Source organism: Pavona decussata, unplaced genomic scaffold, assembly GCF_977016875.1.
Source record: "Pavona decussata unplaced genomic scaffold, jaPavDecu1.1 SCAFFOLD_130, whole genome shotgun sequence".
Lineage (NCBI taxonomy): Eukaryota > Metazoa > Cnidaria > Anthozoa > Scleractinia > Agariciidae > Pavona > Pavona decussata.
Window position 1 is genome coordinate 1,766,082 of NW_028145544.1, and position 22,841 is coordinate 1,788,922.

Below are 22,841 nucleotides of genomic sequence, written 5' to 3' on the forward strand. Positions count from 1 at the left end.
GTATTGTCCCATAGTGCCCCTAAGTAACCTGTGATAAAGCTTCCTCTAAAGTGACAGAGAGCCTGATTCCAGGTTACGCTGTGTAACCTATTGTAAGTCCTGAAAACTTTCTACGCTTGCAAAATTTTTAGTTAAAACAATTACCTCATTGCCACATTGGAACCTGCTTAAAAAAAAATTTTCTGTATATTTTTTTTTAAATTGTTTACTTATTTTTTTTAATAAACAAATGATTTCTTTGCAGCCTGCCACGGTCATGTTTTTTGTTTGTTTGTTTTTTTTTTTTTGGTAATGAAAAAGCTTATTCAAATTCAACTGAGGTAAAGCCAACCCAAATATTGCCAGCCTAACCTAACTATCTGGCTGTAACCAGAGAAACCACTAAACTTGCAAGTAGTGGCCAAATAAGGTCTCCCTGCAACAGTTGAATGGCTTGTAGCCTCTGGTTTCCTAAGTCATTACAATAATTTTAATGTCTGGTTGAACCTTACGAGAAAAAGCTTCACTTAAATCAGTGCTTAGTCTGTCAAGTGAAGTGTAAAAGTAATTCACTTCAGTAGGCGCAACTAGGCGGGAAAATGCATAGAAGATGAAGATGATGAAATGTGCAGTCATCGTGGAAGACTTGCAGAGATGTCGAAGAAAAGTTGAAGACGATGAAATGTCAAAATGAAGCCGAATGAATCAAAAAAACATTTGCTGATTGAAGAAAAGTCGAAGCGAAGCCGAATGATTTGAAGAAGACAATTTAGCCGATCGAAGTCGAGTCGATGTATGAATGACCTGCAAAAGAACCCACAAGGAGCCTAAAGGGAGCTGGGGGCAAAAACCATCCCAACCCAGGGGACCCTTTAACTAATTTAACTACAATTAAGTTAAGCCGAATGAAAAGCCGAATAAGAAGTCTGGACTTCTAGCCGAACATGTGTGCATGGTATGCTTTGTAAGGTTCATCCAGAGCTCTATTTACCCCCCACTCCCAACCCACAAGGAATTTCACTTACTACAATAAAGCATCTTTCTTGAGACTCATGGATGGTGGGGTGAGCTGATCTGATCTGAATGGAAACTGGATGTGCTCTGGCATGGAGGTTGGACAGTGGGTATGCTGTGGTTCAGACAGTTGAGGGACAGAGTTGGCTGGTATGGAACTGCCAGTGAGGTCTGATCTGAATAGCAACTGGACTTGGTACTTGTATCCGGCTTAGGCTGCAGGAGACTAGTATGCTGTGGTGTTTAGGCTGGTAGGTCTGTGGTTCACAGGCTGAACACTGGGTTAATTCTGTGGTCAAGACATTTGGAGCTGGAAATGAATAAATCTGGCTGGCTTCTTTTGCAGATGGGAAACTGGAAAAAAAAAGAATACAATTCAACAAGGGAAAGTGATAGTACACTCCATGCGTAGATGTTATTGTGGAAATGGCCGGGCATTTCAACCTATATAGCTGAGATATTCAAAAAATGTATTGGAATATTGGTTAGAAAATCTACATGTAGCAAAAACAGTGAAAATGCGGCATTTGCATACATAATAATAATAAAGGTCTTTTACAAGGTAAAAGATACATATTAGATGCCCTATGCACGGACCCCCCTCCCTCCCCAATAGTTTTGTATAATACGCTTTTTGATTCCGAGTCTGGTTCCAAGAACCCCCACAGGGTAGCCGACTTAGCAACTTCTCAAATTCAACTTGTAGTCAGAAATGAACTTTGTTAAAAGTCTTTGCACTAGACCTGCTTACAAGTCGAGCTTAGAGAGCGCGAAGCGCGATCGTCAGAGCTCGAGGTCCATTCAATGAGAAGCAAGCGAGCGACTTTGAGAAAGTCTACCTTTGCACGAGCATGGAATTACATTGCATCAATATGGCATAGAGTGAGAAAACTATGAATGTTAATAACTTGAGTTCATAAAATAAGCATTAAATTTTTACTAAGCTTAACTTTTACTTAATGAAAATAATCTGACTTGGGACAGCCTTTGTGCGCATTTAAAAAAAATACAAAAATTCTAACAAAAGATTTCATTTCTTTTGAATTCCAAGCCGAATATTTTCAGAAGTAGCAGGTCTCGCAAGCTTAGTTTTAATTGCCATTGTGTGGCGGCTGCTATTGTTTTTTATATCGTTGGGGTATACGTTCTGTTGTTTATTTTACGCCTTACAAGTAAAACTGAAATTGTACTTGTCTTTCTATCTCCCCTCTATAAACAATTACGAATAGAAAAAACTTTAAATATTTATTTTTCCTGGTGTGTGTTCCTGCATTTGTAGGGAACTTTGTGTTTTGAGCAAAATGTATTTTATTTTCGCTCGCAGGAAACCTGTGTTTAAAAATGGCATTACAAAAACTTCTGCGAATATAAACTCGACAAGAATTAGAGGGAAAATTCCAGGAAACTTCATTTACAGAAAAGAACTCAGGTTTTAGCTTACATTTTTGAAAACTAAGGGAAACAAGACTTTGCTTGTCAACACTGCAGCACTGACAAAACTAAATGTTCCGATGCCACGTGTTTGAGAAAAAGTAACAAATTTGTTTGTTTTACTGAGAATTTCTGCTATAAACAGGAATTAAACTTTGGACAAAACAAAACAATCTCATCCTTGAAAACATGAAGAAAACAATAAGTTCGCAAACCAGCAAAGAGACGAATTTTCTGGCATGAATGCGGGCCATGTTTACATGTATGTGAAAACGCCAAAGAGCAAGTGTTGCAAAATGTATCATGCACAGTGAAAATTGAGACACTCACCACTAATATTTCCCTCTTCGTAAATTCGTTCTTCAGTTATGTGAAGGCCGTTGCTATTTTAACTTTTTTCACTGGCAATTTGGAGTAAAATTGCAACTGAGTTAAAATTTTCACCATGTTTTCACGACGCCGGGGCTTGTTTTGAAGTTTGAACATGGCGCCGTGCGCTCAAATAAAATCACGTGCCCAGAAATACTCATCTCCGATTGGCTTGCTGACGTTGTACTCCAGTTAGCTCACTGAAAATGGCGGGAACTTATTGTGGCGGCTACCATTTCCATATTTGGCAATAAATGGAAATTTTTCTGCATAACTCGAGAGTTCCAGGAATTTCCAGTGAAATTACCACAAGACGAATACGCATGTTAAATCGAGTAATTTTCGCGAACGTCCAGCTAGGGAACTGACGTAAAGAAAATTAACTCTGGAACTTCAAGGGACTTCAGTAATTTTTAGAAAATCTAAAAAATAAATCATTCAATGGGAGTTGTGTATTCAGTTTCCACCCTGATGTGGTTCTGCTTTCAGGAATCTTTGCGGGAAAAACTTAATCCTGGTCAAGAAAAGAAAAGAACCCTATAATATTGTACAAGTGTATCCTGCGTTCGTTGCAGGGACTAAGCTTCTTACGAATTCATAGCGTACGAGTTGTGCTGTAGATGATTTTGATGTAGCCACAAGCCATTCAAAATAAAAACAACGAGTGAAAGATGAATGCAGTGAGATCACTCAATGAAGCATTTAATAAGATATTTACTCAGGAGTGAAAATTAAAGAGTTGGCCGAAGAGTTCTGGCCTTTTCAATAATAATAATAATAATAATAATAATAATAATAATAATAATAATAATAATAATAATAATAATAATAATAATAATAATAAATACAATTTATATAGCGCCAAAATCCAAATGTTCTATAAAGGCGCCTTACAAACCTTAATTAAGGAAACAATTAAATTAACAATTACAATTATTAAAAGTATATTCAAAACTAAGATGCATCATAAGCAGAACGCATACTTTTGCGGCTGTAGACTGATAACTACCAAACGTACAAGTTATCTAACTGTCTACTAGAGATAATCATGGATTAGTAGAGTGCGTTCGATCTCTTGTCAAATAACATGGCATCCAGACCGAAGCGAGTCAACCCGCGGACTTCACTTAGCCAGCGGGATTCAAAGCTCTCTCGTCCAAGATGTCGCTTAAACCCTGAAATAGCACAGCATCCAGAAAGAAGTGACACGAATAGTATCAGTATGCGTTCTCTTAACGTCAAACGCAATAAGAATGTAGTGACATATTTATTCACTCGGTTGGGAAGCTATGTTCCGCGAACAGTACTAAGTAGAGTTAACAAAGAAGCTCCGTCAGTTTTTTTAAACCCTCGGCGGGGATCTGAGCGAACAACCGCATCGTTGTATAAAAAGACGAGAGACGGGTTATTTTCTTCTCTCGGCGCTTTGCGCTGCGGTTCTCTCTCTCTTCCGTAACCTATAACCTCTGGCATCCAAGGTTAATAGAGTCTATTCCGTGCAACCTGTATGATCAAGCGGTCACTTAGCCATTCCCCGAGGGTGACCGCTTAATACAGGTTCGACTGTAGAAAGAAATATGCGATGACGAGTTGACCATGACTGTGGAGACTTTGTATGCTGCTCTCATATGTCCATGCGCAGAAGGTCTGGAACAACTCTAACCATAGAAGCTTTGAGATCAAGGTCCAAATTGGATAAACGTATCATCCAATTTCAGTGCTTGTTTCTGACGCCGGTACTGTCACCCGGGGGGGGGGGGGGGGGGCACTTGACCCATGTTTGGGTATAGGGGTGCCGCTGGGGGTTTGAAACCCTGACCCTGTTTAGGACGAAAATAACCTTAAATGCCTACCCTGTGTAGGACAGCGCCTTCTATTTTAAGACCCTATTTAGGACAAATGAAAACATCTAGCTCTTGTGTTAAACAAGTGTTTAGTGGCAATAGTAATAACATTTAAAGGCCTACTGTCACTTACCGGACGTGGTGTTCCACGCATTGAAACACGAATACCAATCACAACAGATAAAATAATACACTTCCTAGAAGTGATGGCGAAAAATCCCAAAATTTCGCATTAACAGTGGTGAACCTTAAGTGGAAACTCAATTGACGTGAAGAATTGTTCACTAAAACAGATACGGACTAACGTCTCTGATTTCGGATTGCCAAATAAAAGACGCCGGACAGTCTTGCAAACAATACCCTGTCTAGGAGGGATCCAGGACAGACTCGCTTGAAATTATATACCCTGTTCAGGGCAGAAAGGGCAGAAACCATACCCTATCCAGCGGCACGTCCCCGTATAGCTCATATAGGGGAGTGCCCCCCCCCCCCCGGGTACTGTTATCGCTGAGTAGCTTTCATTTGAATGGTCACGCTTTTATATTTAATCCACAGACTTAAAACATAGAACCACCTTGTATAGCATAACAAACAGCACCACTAAAGGTACATCTCAGTAGCTTTCATTGATTGTCACACCTCAAGATTTCATCCACAACGTAAAGCTAAAACCACCTTACTTTACAGCGAAACAACAGCACCACAGTCCACTGAAAGTATTGCTCAATACCTTTCATTTGAATTGTCACATGTTAATCACATTGATATAAATCATGTTAAACAGATGCACTGGAAAGGACTGTCTGTGAAACCATTTATGTAGTTTACGTCTCAGCAGCTTAGCATTACACCCCCACTACATTACAGTTATGAATTCAGTCAACAGACTCTAAAGAACGTTACGTCACCCAAGGTGAGTGCCTTAACTTTACTTGCATTCAGCCAATGCCAGTATTTCAAGCCCGGGGGGGGGGGGGGGGACTCTCATATGAAAGGGGCGGGGATGCCCGTCGTCTCGCTTAGGGGTGTAAATTTCGGATTTTGCTCTCACTTGGGGTGTTCTGGGTAAAACGCCATTATAGTTAGCCGTGAAGGTCTCGTTTAGGGTTGCACGCAAAAAGTTACTGTATTTTTTACTTGGCTGTGTTTTAAAATGGTCTCTTTTTTAATAGGGGTTCAAAAAAGTTTGAGCCATGTGGTCTCTTTTAGGGGTTTAATTGAAAACTTCCGACGAGCATCCCCGTCCCTTTCATATGAGAGTCCCTCCCCCGGGCAGTATTTCAACTCTCGGAGTTGTTGACTCATCTATCAGTATTAGTATTGTCTTATCACAAGAGAGGATGAAGGTCTTGCTTATCAATATAAGATAGCGTGAAGACCTAGCACTGAAACTCGGGAAAATGTCTACCGGAAAAAGGGAACTTCTGGCTACGTTGTTTTAAGAGACGTTAACTCCGTTTCTTCTGTTCATGTTTTGGTCCCAAAGGTGCTTTTGTGGGGTAGGGATAATTCTATTCGAGGTATGGTTTTGGGGGCATTCCTGAAACGTTTTCAGTCACCAAAAGTGGGTGATGATTTGAAGGCGGTGATTCATCATTCAGTCGGAATATGGCCGGTATGGCGATTGGTATCGGCTTTCAACGGCACCCCTCGACTAGCCAGTGAGTAGTTACGGTAGAAATGATTGATACCCAAGGGTAACATTTAACACGGTATATCCTACTTGCCCCCTTTAAGGGTACAAATAAACATTTCTTTAAATGATTTTGACGATCCAAATGTTTTCCTTGGTTAGTAAAGTAAGTATAACCTTTTCACACACAATTAAAGGGGTTGTGTACATATAATACTGAAAACAATTATCCCATGTAATACTACATGGGTTCATAGGCAACATATTATTACTGTTATGCTAGAATTTTCTTCACCCGAATGCCTCGAAGAGTGTTTCTGTCATGGGCAAATTAACTGTTCATAGAGTGGTGATCGGCAATGAATTTTATTTTGAGTAACAATGGTTAAGTTTAGTTCAGGGGAACAGGGGAGTCCTTGTAAATCCAGGCTGGGCTTCCATCTCTCACAAAATTGTAATCAGGGACAAATTATTTCGTTCCAACAAAACTTTCTGCCAAAATTAATATTCAGGTAAGGCGATCCAAACAGATCGAGTTGTAATAATGAGTTTCCTTGTTGGGTGTTCCTGCGCTTTCTGTGCAAATCAATCAAGATCTCACGAAATAGTCATTTTAATGGATTTTTGTTTTTTTTTTTGGCTGGAGATGTTTGGCAATGATTGCAGGAATTATAATACGATATATGTTCCCTTAATTTTGGTAGACCCATAACTGTTTCTGTTATTAATATTTATTTTTGTGCTAGTCCAATAATGGTTTGGGCGTAGGACGGTTTTAGTGTGTATTGAGATGGAATGTTGTGTTTTGTCTTCGCCAAAGCAAATATTTCATTTCAATGTAGACAGAATAAGTTTGTTTTTCATTCCACGTAACAAAAAACTTGCGGTTTTAGGCTCGGCGCAGGTCGAAAATCGCTTATACTTAGATCTCGCCTGGGGTCATGTTTTGGTCGCGAAATTCTTGCATATTATACGGAACCCAACACCGAACATAATCGTTTGTCTATTTTCCCAAGGATTAATTCTGAGTAAACGAAGCTTTTGCTATGGATCTGATAAAGCTCAGTGGTGCATCAGGAAGTGCCTTTCAATGCTAAATCTTTGTTGCCTTAAAATAGCCTTTCAAAACGCCTGATTTTGTTAATAGGTTTTGATGGGAGACAAACGTTGTTATCAGCGCCATGACGGCCAACCCCGCGTATCGTGTGCCTAAAGGTAATATGGCTTTTGAAGCCCGCTCTGATGTTGTTTTGTTTTCAAGATACGGCTTTTGATTTGACTTCCCAGTTGTTTAGAAATTGTAGGGAGTAACATAGCAGATTGTCGGAAGATTACCTAGACACGCAACGGATCCAAAGCCTCCTTTCGCTACGAACTGAGTTTTGCAAGGAATCCATGATCGTCTGGACTTGAAGGTAAGTTAATCCAGGAAAGAAAACACTTTGAAAAATTCCCTCGTCAAATTTTAATTTAGTACTCTCAAACCCGAAACAAATTTTACCATCTTTCGACCCCTTTCAGTTTGAAATGCGTCCCATTCTTGGTTTCAATTTCATATTGACAAAAGCCTTCGATGAAACCGTGTTGAACTTTTTGAATCAACTCTATGACACTTGTTGACGTACCTTTTATGAATATTAAGCAATATCAAGAAGGATTATTTTAATCCTCTTATTAGCCACGCCGTGGACGTTTCATTTCAAAGCAGAAAAGCCGTATAAAATGCCTCGGTTGCTGACGTCTTTGTAACGTACCCGCGTGTAATTAAAAGATACATGTTTTCACCAACCCGATTTATTAGGCATCATCTGGGTGATACCGCAATTTGGCACGAAACAAAGCTTCTGTGAGCTAAATAAGCCTTGATATGTTTGCCCATGGGAAGTAAGTAAGACAGTTTATGTTGTCCCTGCTTTGCAGTCTGCCACGGAGTCCAAGACGTTGAATACTTTGAGTCTCCACTAAGTGAATTATGAACACAACAAAAGCAGTGAGAAAACGGTCTGTGACTTTGAACTCCGTGGAACCTTTCTTGCGGAAGCAGAAACGGGAGCGCCTTCGCGCAACCAGCATTAACTCCATCGCATCCGGAATTGCGAGCTTTGAAGAACGGCAGCGCTCTTCGACATGGCACGGTGCGGAAGATGGATCCGGGCTGAGCTTAGGCTGCTCACCTAAATTTACTCTTCCATTGAACACTCATCACGACATCGCCGATTTGGAAGATTTTCAAGACGAACTTGAATCCCAAGAGGTCATTAGGCATATTATCGCAGAGGAACTGGACAGATCTCTGTTCGATTGCGACTACGACAGCGAGAGGTGTGTGACCCAGTGTGCAGATATCAGCCAAGCAGTGGAGTCTCGAGTCAAAGAGATTACTCCGCAGGAAACCAAGGTTCTTGCAGTGGTCTACATTGGAGAGATACGGGATCAAGGGCTTGAGATAACTAGTCAGTGTTTGTGGGACCCCGAGACGGACAACTTTGTAACTGCAAGTTTCAGGAGCAAAACTTTGTTTGCTGTGTGTACCGTTTTCACCGTACACTACTAAATACATGGAGTGAAAGAATCGAGATAGTTTTGGTGCTTGATTTCTTAACTTTTACTCCCCTTGGCTTATGTTGGACGGCTAATATTTAAACTACTGATTCCTGATAGTATCTGTTTCGTGCAGTGAAAAAAGCGGTTTTATTTTGCAAAATACTGAACAAACAGCAGCTTAGCTAAAATCGCCTCCCGCCACAGTCACAGGTTAGAACCACTTTAATAGTGGAGTTTACTAAACACCAATGCGGGAAACTGCGTATTACTGAAAAGCTTTCCAGGAATCAAGAACGGCAATTTGAATGGCCGCACTTTATTTCATATAGCATAATAAACAATTAATACCACTTCAAAGTACTGTCTAGTGACCGTTTGATTTCAATGGTCGCACTTTAGGATTTTGTTCAAAGACTATTACGAATCGAATGTTGGCTCAGAAGATACAAAGGTCTATGTTTCGAGGAAAAGTATGCTTTGCGGCGATGCCAGTTAGATTGAAACAGAACTGTAGACGGATCAGTTTTCTAACTCAACCTTCGACATCTTTGTGTGTATTGATTTTGACCTCGTTAAATCAAGAGGGCATGAATAATGATTTGTTAGCATTGCTAAAATAATTATCTCAGCAGTTATTCATCTTTACTGATTCACTGGTTTTACTGGGCAAATCCGGCCCATACGCAGTGATAACACCTGCAAGTATTTAAAGGAACGCCTTTCGTTTAAGAAGTATTTCCGAGTATCGTTAATCATGTAAAATAAATGACCCTACTTGAGATTTATAAAGGGTAGATTATAGCAAATATTCATTTCCTCTTTAATGTTGTTAGTGATACTGGAATCATAATTAAACCATGGTAAATAAAACTTCGAATTCGCGTCGGCGCTGTTAATTGAAGCTTACATTAACTCATTGCCTCTCAAGAAAATTAGTGAATAACCCACTTACTTCTCGAAAACTAAACAGCGCCAAATTCGGTAAAGTACTGCTTGACAGTTCTCATTTGAATGGTCGTCACACTTGAGGGTTTACTCCACAGACTCAAAAGTAGGGTCATCTTTTGGGATCCACAGACATAAACAATCTTATACAATATACTCAACAGCGCCTCTGGAAAGCGCTCCTCATTAGCTTTCATTTTGAATGACCACACTTTAGGTATTCACTCACAACCTCAAAAGTTAAAACCACCTCTTCCGGTATAATAAACAGCACTACAGGAAAGTACTGCTCAGAAGCAAAGTGCGTCAGATCCCGACTCAAAAGTTAGAACCACCTTATACAGTATACTCAACAGCACCACTGGAAAGTACTGCTCAGTAGCTTTCATTTGAATGGTCACACTTTAGTACGTCAGATCCCGACTCAAAACTGAGAACCACCTTGTACAGCATAATGAACAGCACCACAGGAAAGTACTGCTCAGTAGCGTTCATTTGAAAGGTCACACTTAAGAATTTTATCCCCAGACTCAAAAGTTAGAGTCACTAACTTTAATATCACCAGCGCAGTATGATAAATAACACAAATGAAAAAGGCTACTTCAATAGTAGCTTTCATGCGTTGAATGGTCACACTATAGGATTTGATTCCGAGATTGAAAAGGCCAGAAGCAAATTAAACAACTGTTTAATACGCTTGCGCTCGTTTTAGCCTGTGCGCATGCTCATACCCTTAAATTGTAAGAATAAAACAAGGTAAAAGGAGTCCATTAGCGGTACCTCCAAGACTACAGGTCGTTTGACCAAGGATCATCCTTCTGTCATTATATCGTTTTAGTACGTACGCATGCTCAAACCTCAAAACATACCACATCGAAGAGAAAATGACTACATTGTCATATATATACATGGCTGAATCTCAGTTTAAGTCGGTAAGGTGGAACTGAGGTGCCAACGAAAGGGATCTGTCTCATATGGTCTAGGGGCCGACATTTCTCTCCCTCACTGTCTTGTCGGGGACAAGGTATCGGAAAGCATCGCGGAACCATCTCCGGCTGGCATAAGCGAACCGCGGGCCGAAATCTCGTGGTGCATCGTCATGGTACAACGCTCCGGCAAAGCGTCCAGAGGTACCGCTGTCGGCTGTTTTTTTCTCTCTTTTTCAGCCATTTTGAGTTAAACATGCCATTTGGAAGACACTGTGACTACATTTTAGAAACAGGATGATCACGTTGATATTAAGGCTGGCAAGTCGCTCAAAGACATCGTAGGGAAAGAAGCATTTCATTCATGTCCCTTGTCATGTCCTTATTAAATTGTCGACGGGTATTGTGTACTATTCATAGGCTTTAAGCCAATTCTGCACAGAAAACACGTTCCCTTGAAAATATATCATCGATAAATACATTTACGGGCAGGGGGGATTGCAACCCTTAGGTGTCCAAGACCAAGGGCCTGTTTCACAGGAAATTCCTCCACGAATCTGGAGAGATTTGCGGAAGATTCCTTCTTCGCTAATTGAAGGAATCGACAGGGACCGCGGAGGGGGATGGGCTGGGGAGCTTTACATTTGTACATACATTTGTCTGTAAAGCGAACCAGCCGTGAACTGCTACTAAAAATAGTTCGCGGGAAAAAAAATACAGGGAAATGTATGGAAAGTTCAAAACACGACTGGACGCTTTCTGGCACAGCTACATCCCTCCAATTTTTTTCTTAAAATCCTTTTCCTAATGCCAAAAGTTTCCAATTCATGAATTTTTCAGAAGCGATGTTTTATGAAAATTATTTGACATCGGATTTCCATACAAACACTGTTATTTCAAGCCTGTTTGCCTACTCGTCAAAATGGCGTCGAAAACCGTGATAAGGCCGGGGATAAGGCCTATTTCAAACAGTTTGTCGTTAGTCGGACCTTAAACCATGTTCATGCGATTTGATTGACGATCTCATTTCTTCACTATTTTTTTACAATCTTTAACAAGTGTTGAAGTTCAAAGCTGAACAAAAAATCCAAAATTTAAAAACGTTTCTGTCAGCACCACAGAAATCATCGCTGAACTCCGCAACGAGATTATTTGTCTTACAACGCAATCCTTCTCTCCGTGACAATAAACAGGGCGTGACGACCCAAACTGAATGGCCGGTTGCGAATGGGACTTATAGACTCTCTACGTGGTGAAACTAGCAAGAACAATTTACCATGAACTCTTATTAGGAGAGATTTAATTAGGCCATTGATTGTTAGCATCAAATAAGTCAAGTTAATTATGATTTTTGACAGCTGCCATAGATGTGAGCAAAGTCGCGCTCTGATTGGTTGCCAGCTATAGGATATCAGCTCATATCATATATCCCGGTCTATAGTATAGTGATGAAGTAAACTGAGGAAATAGTTGAAAGATTAGAAATATTTCATTTGCAGTACGAATAAACTTTATTAAACTGCGTCAATGGTGGAAAGAAATATAAATGTTTCATTTACATAATTTAAGTCCTTGTCTAAAAACAATTATTTCACTTGGTCTCTTTGTGTAAAACTAAGGAATTAAACAGGAAGTTTTATATTTTACCTTGAGCATTTAATATCGTGATTTCTTTGTGTACATGAACGGTGTCAGCGTGATTCAGTCTTAATTAGTTAGTAACATCCCGCCTAAAGTGACACTTTATTTACACCCGAATGGCCACTTAATATCTCATTGATCACATGAACCCCATTGGAGCAGGTGATACATAATTGCGATATAACAGGCAATAAGTAAAGCGTTTCCATTGTGACGGACAAAAGCTTCCTTCAAGGGCGGAAATACCGGCTGGATTATATAATATTACGTGAATAGAATTTTTTTTCTAGTAAAGCAAACGTGATTAGAGTCATAGACTGTGAGATCAAAGGTTGGAAAAAGAAAACAGTAGTTGAAATCGCAAGTGAGTGGTGCAAGTTCTGTTACATCATCAAGAAACATGCCTACAAGTGAAGCTTCCAGCCGAAGAAGCTCGATGGCCGCTACCGATATTCAGAATAAGGCAGCAGTGAATCTGCTTGATCCTGGCACTAAACAGCGCACACATTCAGCTAATTCACCCAAACCCGCAGGAAGACGAAGATCCTTCAGTTTGCATCCAAGGGCACATCAAGCCGGTGCCGAAAATCCGTTCGGTTCGAAACTTGCCAATACGTACAAGTTAGGACCAGACGAAGACAAGCGATTTCGGTGCAAAGATGTGAAGGATGTTATCGATACCGTCTTGGAACACCGCCTCAAAGGACAACTTTACGATGCTGACAAATGCAAGATTTTATTGCCAACTATCGCGGACGAAATCAAGGACCAGGTTAAGCTGTTAGGCTTCGAGAGATACAAACTTGTTTGTCTGGTGACAATCGGTAAACTGAACAATCAAGGAGTTCGAGTGGCCAGTCGTTGTCTATGGGACACAGCAACTGATCGCATGGCTACATCGTCGTTTTGTGGCGATGATCTATTTGCTTCTGCAGCAGTGTATGGTATTTATAAAGAGTAGACCCGGTGTCTGACCCGGTTTGTCCGGGGGGGAGGTATCTTTCCTGTGTGCTTTACTAGTTTATGCCATTTTTCAAGGCTAAACGCGTGAAATGATCAATTTATTTTTACATAAATAGGGAAAATAAATTCCGTAGCATTTAAGGATAGAGCTGGGCTCTTTCAAATTCAGTTATAATCAAGCCGGTTTTGTTATCCGGCTTTCAAACCAGTCTCGCACTCTTTGCTAGTGGCACCGGTTTACGACTGAATGACTTAATTCTTATTCTGTTTTTTCGTAAGTTAAAGGGCTCTTGTACTTACTGACGTTTTATTGTTTGAAGCTGCGTTTGATTTTACAAAAGTCAACTACTCGGGCCTCGCCGACACTGTCCGTTTTAGAGAGTTGTGAGGTCTTGAAGAGAGCTACGTATAAGTTGCATTTAAAGTGACTAAATCAGTGGAAAACAAATTAAGGTGTTCGTTTTAGAGAGGTAATTAGAGGTGTCCTATAGAAGTGTGCATTAAGAGGTAACTATTTTGTTGTAAGCACAAACGCAGTCTAGCAGCAAACAGAATATTAGCCAATAGTCCCCCCCCCGCTACCCACCCAAGTGTGTCTAAAGTGTATCTGGTGTACGTGTGAATGAGTGTGTCGCCTTATATTTAACCCGCCTGAGTTGTTAAACAATAAATTAATTGTCCCATATAATGTTTGCAGTGTTCTTAGCGGTATTCTTTCATCGAAGTCCCAAATTTACTTAGTTAAACTCTTTTATGAAGCTGTGTTTATTTAAAATCATGTACTAATGTCCCTGAGACAAAAAGACGGAACTGGAAACACGCTTTTTATGTTTCCATGGAAACAAAACGGACTTTATGCTTTTGTACACGTGAAACATGACATTTGTTGAAGAAGGTTGTCGCGTGCTCTTTCTAGAATCTAAATATACCCTAAATGCCATTTGACACAATATCTTTGGAAAAACTACATCATCTCAAGAAAGGACTGTTAAAGCTTCCAGTTTTGTTCAGAGACTCAAACTGACAACCGCCTTGTACAACTTGGAGTTGCTTCTGTTTAAAAGGTTGTAAAATTAACAGAGTTTGTTCCCGTTACATGCAAAGCAAGTGTATTAGATAATCAAAATGTTTTATTTTATGAGGGAAAAGCTGAGTGATAATTTATTTCTTAGAAATCATATTTAAGTTGTAAGGGTGCTTACAGGATCGATGAAACGCTTGTAACATGTTTCGTTTTTATCGACAATGCAGATTTTCACGATTTTAGTAATAAAATTCCTGTAAAAGTTTGTGTGTTTGCTATAAATTGATTATGTTAACAAAATGACATAGGGTCAAGATCACTCATGATGAATCACCGTTTTATTTTAAAAGGTTTAACTTTTAATTAAACGCATACTGAAACTGTGTACCATTGAATGCAAACGCCGCCGCTTATAGTTTCTTGTTTGAAGTGTCAATCAAATGTGCATCCTTCCAGTCACATTTTTATTCACAATCAAAGCTTTGGCTCTATTGAGCACGTGGGCAGTATTTGTTTTTTAGTGTGGTTCGCTGATCTTGAACAAAAGCAAGGGTGGTTAGATGTAGAACACTGGAAACAACATAACATCACAAAGACTTTGTATGAAACACGCCGTGGGCATCATTAAAAAATAGTCGCCATGACTTTCATTGTTTAATAATAATAATAATAATAATAATAATAATAATAATAATAATAATAATGACGGATCATCATCATCATTATAACCTTAAAACATCCTACCTGATCATTTTCTCTATGTCGAATCTGTTTCCTGTTTAATGTATGATATTCAAAACAAACTAGCACCTGTTCATATTGAAAATTTATTTAAACATGTCTCAGATATACATTCCTACAACACCACGTCAGCAACCGCCGACAAATTTTATATCACGTCTTCACGTCTTGATCAACTAAAGAATTAATTTTCTCGATTTGGCGCACGGCTATGGAATTCGTTACCGGATAATATTAGAAAGTCTGACAACAGAAAACTATTAAAAAAAACAAACACATGAAATACTAATCAACATTTTAAAAGAAGAAAATGCTTACCTTACACCTTCTTCAATTCTTGAAATAATGAAAAGCTTGTAAATTTGTAACAATCCTTTAATTTCTATCAGCTAGCGAATCCTTTTTGCGTTACTTGTTTGTTTACTACTTATTTAACTTTTATTTTAGACAAATTGTAAACACCAAATTTATTTGTATTTGAAAAAGTATAGACATACCTACCCGCCTCGACTAGCTTCAGCTATTTGCGGGTAGGTATATAACCAGCTTGTAACTGTCTGTTTTAATAAAGTGTTGTTTGTTGTTTTTTTTTTGTTTTGTTTGTTGTTGTTGTTATATATTCAGCCTTAGCGTGTAGGGTAACGTAACTGCAGACGCTTAACGTGTTACTATTCAATAAAACTCAACGTTTTAGAAACAATGCAGTTAATTAAAGTGCTAATCTAAATCCTATGTAGGTACAGTGTTAATCTTAATCCTGTATGCCGTAATTAAAATCAATTATTTTATGAAATGCAATGATTGCAACAATTATTGCTACTAATAATCCTAGCCCGGAGCAAACAGTGGTGGCATCTCGAAACGTCATCTTGGTTACTCAAACGATAATAAGGCTGGACAGACTTGGTTTCCTTGAGAGCCTTTAATAGGCGAACGTTCATGTCTGAATAAACTACTAGTTTAGTTAGTCAAGTGGGCGACGTATTATATACTGTTTCTTCCCATCAATCATTATTTGACTCAAGCGGCGATCTTACTCTAAACTTCACCACAAATTCACTCAATCTTTGTGACCATATCTTGACCTCAATTTAAATAGTTTCTCTTTACAGAGTATTTTTCTTCCCCCGCTTCCATATATTTCACTTTCGAAGTATTCTTCTGTGACAAGAGCTCCTGTCTGTGAGTTGGAATTTTTACCTCGGGGTTGTCATAGCAACCTTGACGTTTTGTTACCACTTTTGAAGGATGACGATATATCAACACCAGATTTTGCTACTGGGACTTTGGATGCCACTTCAACACATCCCTCTGGTTCTTTCCGTAAGCTTTCGTATGGTTTCGCTATTCCCAAGAGGGATCTTCGTTTTTTCCCAAAAGAGATCGTCGCTGCAACATTTCCTTATTTCGTACTGTTTGGTATAAGTGTTATTTTTAGACAGACGTAAGAGGTTTCCCCTGTATAAAGTTTTAAATGTGACGCATTTTATGCACAAACTGTTTCCGTTACGCAAACTATGCTGTCCGTGATGGTCAGTAGAAAACCGGTCGTACCGGTTTAGCGTCAAGCCGTAGCTAGAAATAACAAGTCGGTTGGATGTAAATATAATGTTCATCTTTATTTCAACAAATATACAGTCAATATTACTTCAATGAAATACATATACACGAGTATCATGAAATAAGTATTTTTCTGTTATTTCTAAAGGACAAATACTTCTTATTCATTATTTATTTACTCTCTCTTATTTATAGACCATCGCCATTATTCAGTTACTTTTATTGACCTAAACGGTCAACCTACAAAAATTCATTTAAAAAAAAATGTTAAAATAATTAATGTTGACGGTCCACCTTAATGAGTTACTTAGACTTACTTAGTTTAATTTTCTCTCGTTAGTTTATAGTCCTAAGAGCAGATGGTTGGTCAGTTAGTTAGTCAGGTAGTTAGTAGCTTTAGATAGTCTTAGCTAGTAAGTAAGTTAGTTATTAGTACGTCAGTTAGCTAGCTGTTAGTCAGTTAGTGAGTGAGTTAGTTAATTAGTTAGTTAGTTCGTTCGTTCGTTAGTTAGTTAGTTAGTTAGTTAGTTAGTTAGTTAGTTAGTGAGTGAGTGAGTGAGTGAGTGAGTGAGTGAGTGAGTTAGTGAGTTAGTTAATTAGTTAGTTAGTTAGTTAGTGAGTGAGTGAGTTAGTTAGTTAATTAGTTTGCTAGTTAGTTAGTCAGTTAGTTAGTTAGCTAGCTACTTAGTTAGTTAGTAAGTCAGTTAGTGAGTGAGTTAGTTAGTTAGTTAGTTAGTTAGTTAGTTAGTTAACTAGTTTGCTAGTTAGTCATTTGGTCAGTAAGTGTGTGAGTGAGTGAGTTAGTTAGTTAGTTAGTTAGTTAGTTAGTTAGTTAGTTAGTTAGCTAGTTAGCTAGTTAGTAAGTAAATTAGTTGTTAGTCGGTTAGATTGTAGCTCTGCTCAGTGCAGCCTTTCTTAAAAGCAAACACTTGTTTTAATATACTTCGTAGTATGTAAAAATTTGCATAACTTTTGTCATGTTAGATTATTTACTCATGTATGACTTGTTGCATGTCTAAATTGTCTTGAAATGATTAATAACTCGGATTGTGAAAGCGGACCTCAAAATCTAATTATCTACCGACGGTTGCCGCGGTCCTAATGTGAATATTAATTTGACTCTTTCCATTTTGTTCACCGTCTTAATTAAGAAACTGGCGTCATGCCGTAAATTCTTTTTTCACTAAATGATTATCCAAATAACTAAGCTATTTTCAATTTTTGGTTGTTTTTCTGTATAAGAGGTTATTAACTTGGTGTATTGACTTATCAACTGTGTCGTATACAATATTGGCATGAGAATGCCTTGATTTCTCCGCCCGTTGTAAGGCAAGAGGTTTGACGCGAATGTTATAACGCTACATTTTAAAATAACCATGCAAGTTCACAGTTCAAGTTCTTACTCTATCACTTTCAATTTCAAAAGTGAGGTGTCTTGACAACTTGGCAAGAGTTTTGAAGTTGTGCTTTGCGACGTTTAAAAGAAAAGAACAGTTCAACAAGACTGCTTCATTCAATTGATGAAACTACGATTTCATCCACAGCTAAAAGTTGCAATAACCTTGAGCATGATAAACAGCGTCCACATCTCAGTTTGTCTTTTGTAGGGGTGAAAAAGGTTTGCAAAGCACTCACAGTTGCCGATGTAAACAGTTTCTCTTGACAAGCCACTGTTGACTTTAACAACGCCGTTGTTTATGTCCCCCTATTTATAATCATGACATCAAATTACCTTTTCTGTCTGTTTTGTTGTTTTACGCTTATGTGCGCAGTTTTTCGCTGTAGTTCAATGTCTTTTACTCGGGGATTGGTTTGTGAATAAACCCTTTAATCGCTTTGATGTGCTTCTCGCGCTCTGTCGTCTTGTTCTTGTAAACCCCGTACACCGTAGCAACAGCGACAAGTTCGTCGCTCTTGTAAATATACTCCGCAAAACCGTCTTTCTCCACTCCGGTTGCGCTTTCGTCCCAAGCACATCCGCTCTGCATTGAAGGCGCGGGTTTTAGACTCTTGGTAACGTAACAAGTGCAAATCAGCTTGTACTCCTTCAGATCGAGCGCGTACACTTTGTCTCTTAGAGTGTTAACGAGTTGCTTCGTTAGCGCAGAGCATTCACTCGCCTCATACCTTTTCCCCTTCAGTTTGGTCTCCAACACCTCTTGAATCATGTTACTGATATTCTCCTTCACAAATCCACTCGGAACACGCGCTTTCTGTGGATCCACCGGAAGCGATCGAGAACGACTTCGCAGTGGATAATCAGCGTGCGTCATCACCGCAATCCCGCGATCTTCATCCTTTGGTCGAGGTCGCTCCGTTGCCTCAAACAACGAAACTTTTCTTCTCCTCGCGGCAGTATTCTTTGCAAGAGTTATACCCTCGAGGTCGTGAATCAGTTGCTTTGTAGAAATTTCTGACATTTCAAAACTTGCGCTCGAGCAGAAACCTTTGGATACCCGCCTTGTTCACGCCTTCTTTTCTGATTTTCAATTAGACCAGTCAGTTGACCTTTCTCGCTTCGCACCTTGCAAGTTCTAGGTGTCTGAAGTGTTTAATATAAGTACCTTTTTTGTATCCGTTCGTGTGGGTTAATCCCTTCGAAAGCGTGTCTCACGTAATAATTGCATCGGACAAAAATCACGACAGCGTTACGTCTCGGCGGCGATCACGCTAACTTGCGTTTCTTTTGCTTTACTGGTTAGATTCATATCTCTGCCCTCTTCAGTTTGGCTACAATGATACAATACGTTGTTGTTGATGATCTCTTTAATGTAAACAAAATTCTTTAGGACAAATGGCTCTTCGTAGTTCTGCATAATGAGCCATTTGTCCCCAGGTCACTCGTGCAGTTACGTGGGCACGAGCTGTGTTTAGACCCATATCATGATCAGCGCTGAAAACTTATTTCTTTACTGATTTCTTCTACGTAGAAGAGTAGAAATTAGCTGAATGTGCTTGCGCTTTATATGAATTTCTAGGAGGATTAATGAGATGTGCTCGGCCTTCTTTAACTCATTTTACACGGTCGAGAGCTTCAGTTGTTTTCAGTAGTTCCGTTTACTCCGAGCGTTGATACTGTTATGATGACCAATTAGTGCAGATAAACAAATTTTCCGGATCAAGTTGTGAGACATGAGAAAACGTCGAACAGTACCACAGAAACCAGCTGTAAAAGCTTTTATTTGAAGATTTCATCCTTAAATTCAAATGTAATAACCTGACATGACCTTGTGCAGCATGGAAAATGTATATCTTGGGAGTGATGCATTTGAACGGACACCCTTAATTAGGATTTCATCCACAGACTCAAAACTAACAACCACCTTGTACAGCATAATAAACTGCACCACAGGAACGTACTGCTCAGTAGCTTCCATTGGAATGGTCTCACTTAAGGATTTCATCCACAGACTCAAAAGTTAGAATCAAGGATTGATTCCATTGAGGGGTTTTTGTAAAACTGACCCAATTCGCGACAAACAGGCGCCGCTTTTGATCAAGTTTAATAAAGCTATTCAAAATTACGCTGTATCAGAGATTAGTGGACAAGGATTTTCCCTTCTTTGTAAGATCAGAAAATGTGTCGAGTCTTGCACCGTTTTGTTTAAGAAAACTGCATGCTTTTAATTAAACACTATTGCGCACTGGTGGACATTAATATACACTGAGGTACTTACGGCTTCCGTGCCGATGTCCGAAAATAGATTGTTTAAAAAAAGTGAAACAAAAGAAAAAGATTAGTATTTGAAACATTGCGTGGCTTATGCAAGATGAAACTATTATTGCAGGACACGAAATGGTTTGGTATCAATGAAGTGAAACAGTGTCTGCACAACTACTAGCTTTTTGCCCCTGAGGGCTCCTGCACAATCACGCGTACACATCATCGTTGCGCACGAAAACGTGATTTTAGATTTCTCCTTAGCAAAATAAACAAACAAATAAAAAGTAGAAAGAAGTTAAATATCTCACATTTTAGGGCGTTCGTGGACTCACTTAATACGGTCGAAAGCTTCAGCTACAGTTCACTTCATTTCCGGCGGTGATACTTATGCCGTGATTAAGGTTCCCCCACACGGTCTTATGGAATTTATGGTTACCAATCAGTGGAGTTCAATAAATTTTCCAAAATTTCAAATTCTGAAAATCGATGAACGTAAAGCACTGTTTTTTAAACAGTTACACTTTGATCCTCACGGACTCACGGTTAAAGTCACTCAGTTGAGAACACAACCACACTTTGAAAGTGCTGTAGAAATCATTTGAATGGTCACACTTTAGGATTCCACTCAGAGACCGAAAAGACCTGCTAGTTCAATAATTAAATTTTATTAATGATCCTGGCAAGATGGACTCATTAGAAAACATTAGCCACCAACGTAGACTGACATTTGATTTTAATTAATCTCATTTGCGACAAGAGGGCGCCTCCTTGAGGGATTGAGCTAAAAATATGTCTTCATAATTGATACTCGTACATACAATACAAATCAATGTACAAGATTTTGTCGCTTTTCACGGTATAAGAAAGCATTCGAGCCATCCGTTTAACTGCTCTTGGTTGTATTACGTAGTTACTTACTGTTTTCGTGTCTGAAAAACAAAGACGAAGAACAACAAAAAGATACTCACTCTAATTACATGCGGATTAATGAAAAATTCAACAACCGGAACTTGAATATAGAACGTTACACTGAAAATGCAAGGCAGTTAGTTTAGTATTTATCACTTTTTTTAAACGAGTAACAAATCTTCTGAATTTACCGAGATTAACAGTCTAAACAGCAACCTCGTTCCCAGTCTTTTCCCTTGTAAATTACCTCCCAATTTACAAGGGAAAAGCCCTGGGAAGGAGGTTGTCTAAAACGAATTAAATCGTGACGTTTTGATTAGTAAAAGGTGTAAGATTGATTTGTAGAACTGATACAAGCTACTATACGTACATAATGGTTCATGAAACCATCCCTGAATCTTTTAAACGGTTTCAGGGAATGAATTAGTTCGATGTGCAATATATCATAGTTCAAATGACAGCAGCCTTGAACCTGCTATTGTAACGGTCCACGATTGCATTTTGATTCTCGGTTTGGTCTCTATCATGTCGCTGTCATGTTAAATTTTCTACGCAGTCAGATCAGCCTTGCAGTTATTTCAGTCAAACAGAACTAACTTAAACGAAATTACAATTTAGAATGAATTTTTCAGTTTTTCTTTCTTTGTTTCTTTTCTATTTGTTTTTTCATTCCCTCTTACATTAACATTTGTCAGGATTTTGGTGCCAGTACCACGACGGACTTACATGACTAGTCTTGGGTGCTAGAATAACATCTTAGGAGGGAGCCCCCGTAAGCGCTGGTCAAACGTCGCATGAAAGTCGATGATAGTTGATGATAGTCAAAACTATCATCCACTGTCGTCAACTATCATGCAGCGTGGTCAAACGGGAAAAACTATCATCAACTATCATGAAGAATTCAGTTGAACACGCTCAAAGTGAATGATAGTTGACGATAGTGAATGAAAGTTGGAGTGGTCAAACGAGTGAACGAGTTTTACATATCATTAACTACCATCGACTATCATGCACCGTTTGACCAAGGCTTTAAGCCGGCCCTTAACTCCATGTGTGTATACGCGCAAAACAGCTGTAGTTTATTAACAATTCTCGGTACTAAAACGAAGCTCCAGCGTTGAAAAACTCGCCGCAATCTGATTAGCCTCCCAAAGGCGCCGTTTAACCAGTATACTGGGATAGGATGAATATTTGCGCAGAGACAAAACTAAACTGATTTCATATACGTGATCAACGCAAAATGCTAGGAGACTGAGAGTTGTTAGCACATAATTTGTTCAGGGCTGGGAGAAAGATCTTGAGCCCGTGAGATATGCCCAGAAATGCACGCTAATGAGATGCATGAACTGTATGATAGACATCACAAGGTGTCCCCTAACCTTAATTCTTAAGTCTTAAACTTTTTAAAGTCTTACTAAAGCAAAAATACTTCTGTTAAACATGAAGACATGAAAATAGCTAAACGGTCTGTCAGTTATGTAAGTACCCAAATTCAGAGCTTTAGGTGCATTTCTGGGCCCGTGCATCAGCTTTCTTTAACCCAATACAATGAAGTGCTCTGTTGAGGATCGAGAATAGACCTTGGGAGCAAAAAATGGTCTGTTGTTTTTTCTCTGCACTGCTAGCTTCTTTCTAAGATTTTCATGCGCGCAAA

The 22,841-nt window shown here is 39.1% G+C and overlaps 3 protein-coding genes across 3 annotated transcripts; 2 read left to right on the forward strand and 1 right to left on the reverse strand.

The window, feature by feature from the left end:
• Window positions 1–7,264: 7,264 nt before the first annotated feature.
• On the forward strand, window positions 7,265–9,715 carry LOC146468587 (dynein light chain Tctex-type 5-B-like). Its single transcript, XM_085124251.1, has 3 exons — window positions 7,265–7,485; window positions 7,566–7,685; window positions 8,191–9,715. Exon 3 carries the CDS (start codon window positions 8,243–8,245, stop codon window positions 8,822–8,824), a length of 582 nt encoding a protein of 193 aa, XP_084980377.1. The 5' UTR covers window positions 7,265–7,485; window positions 7,566–7,685; window positions 8,191–8,242; the 3' UTR covers window positions 8,825–9,715.
• A 2,692-nt stretch (window positions 9,716–12,407) lies between these two features.
• LOC146468588 (dynein light chain Tctex-type protein 2B-like) lies at window positions 12,408–14,578 on the forward strand. Its single transcript, XM_085124377.1, has one exon. It carries the CDS (start codon window positions 12,727–12,729, stop codon window positions 13,285–13,287), a length of 561 nt encoding a protein of 186 aa, XP_084980503.1. The 5' UTR covers window positions 12,408–12,726; the 3' UTR covers window positions 13,288–14,578.
• Window positions 14,579–16,652: 2,074 nt separating this feature from the next.
• LOC146468589 (dynein light chain 2A-like) lies at window positions 16,653–19,476 on the reverse strand. Its single transcript, XM_085124415.1, has one exon. It carries the CDS (start codon window positions 19,032–19,034, stop codon window positions 18,411–18,413), a length of 624 nt encoding a protein of 207 aa, XP_084980541.1. The 5' UTR covers window positions 19,035–19,476; the 3' UTR covers window positions 16,653–18,410.
• Between the last annotated feature and the right edge of the window lie 3,365 nt (window positions 19,477–22,841).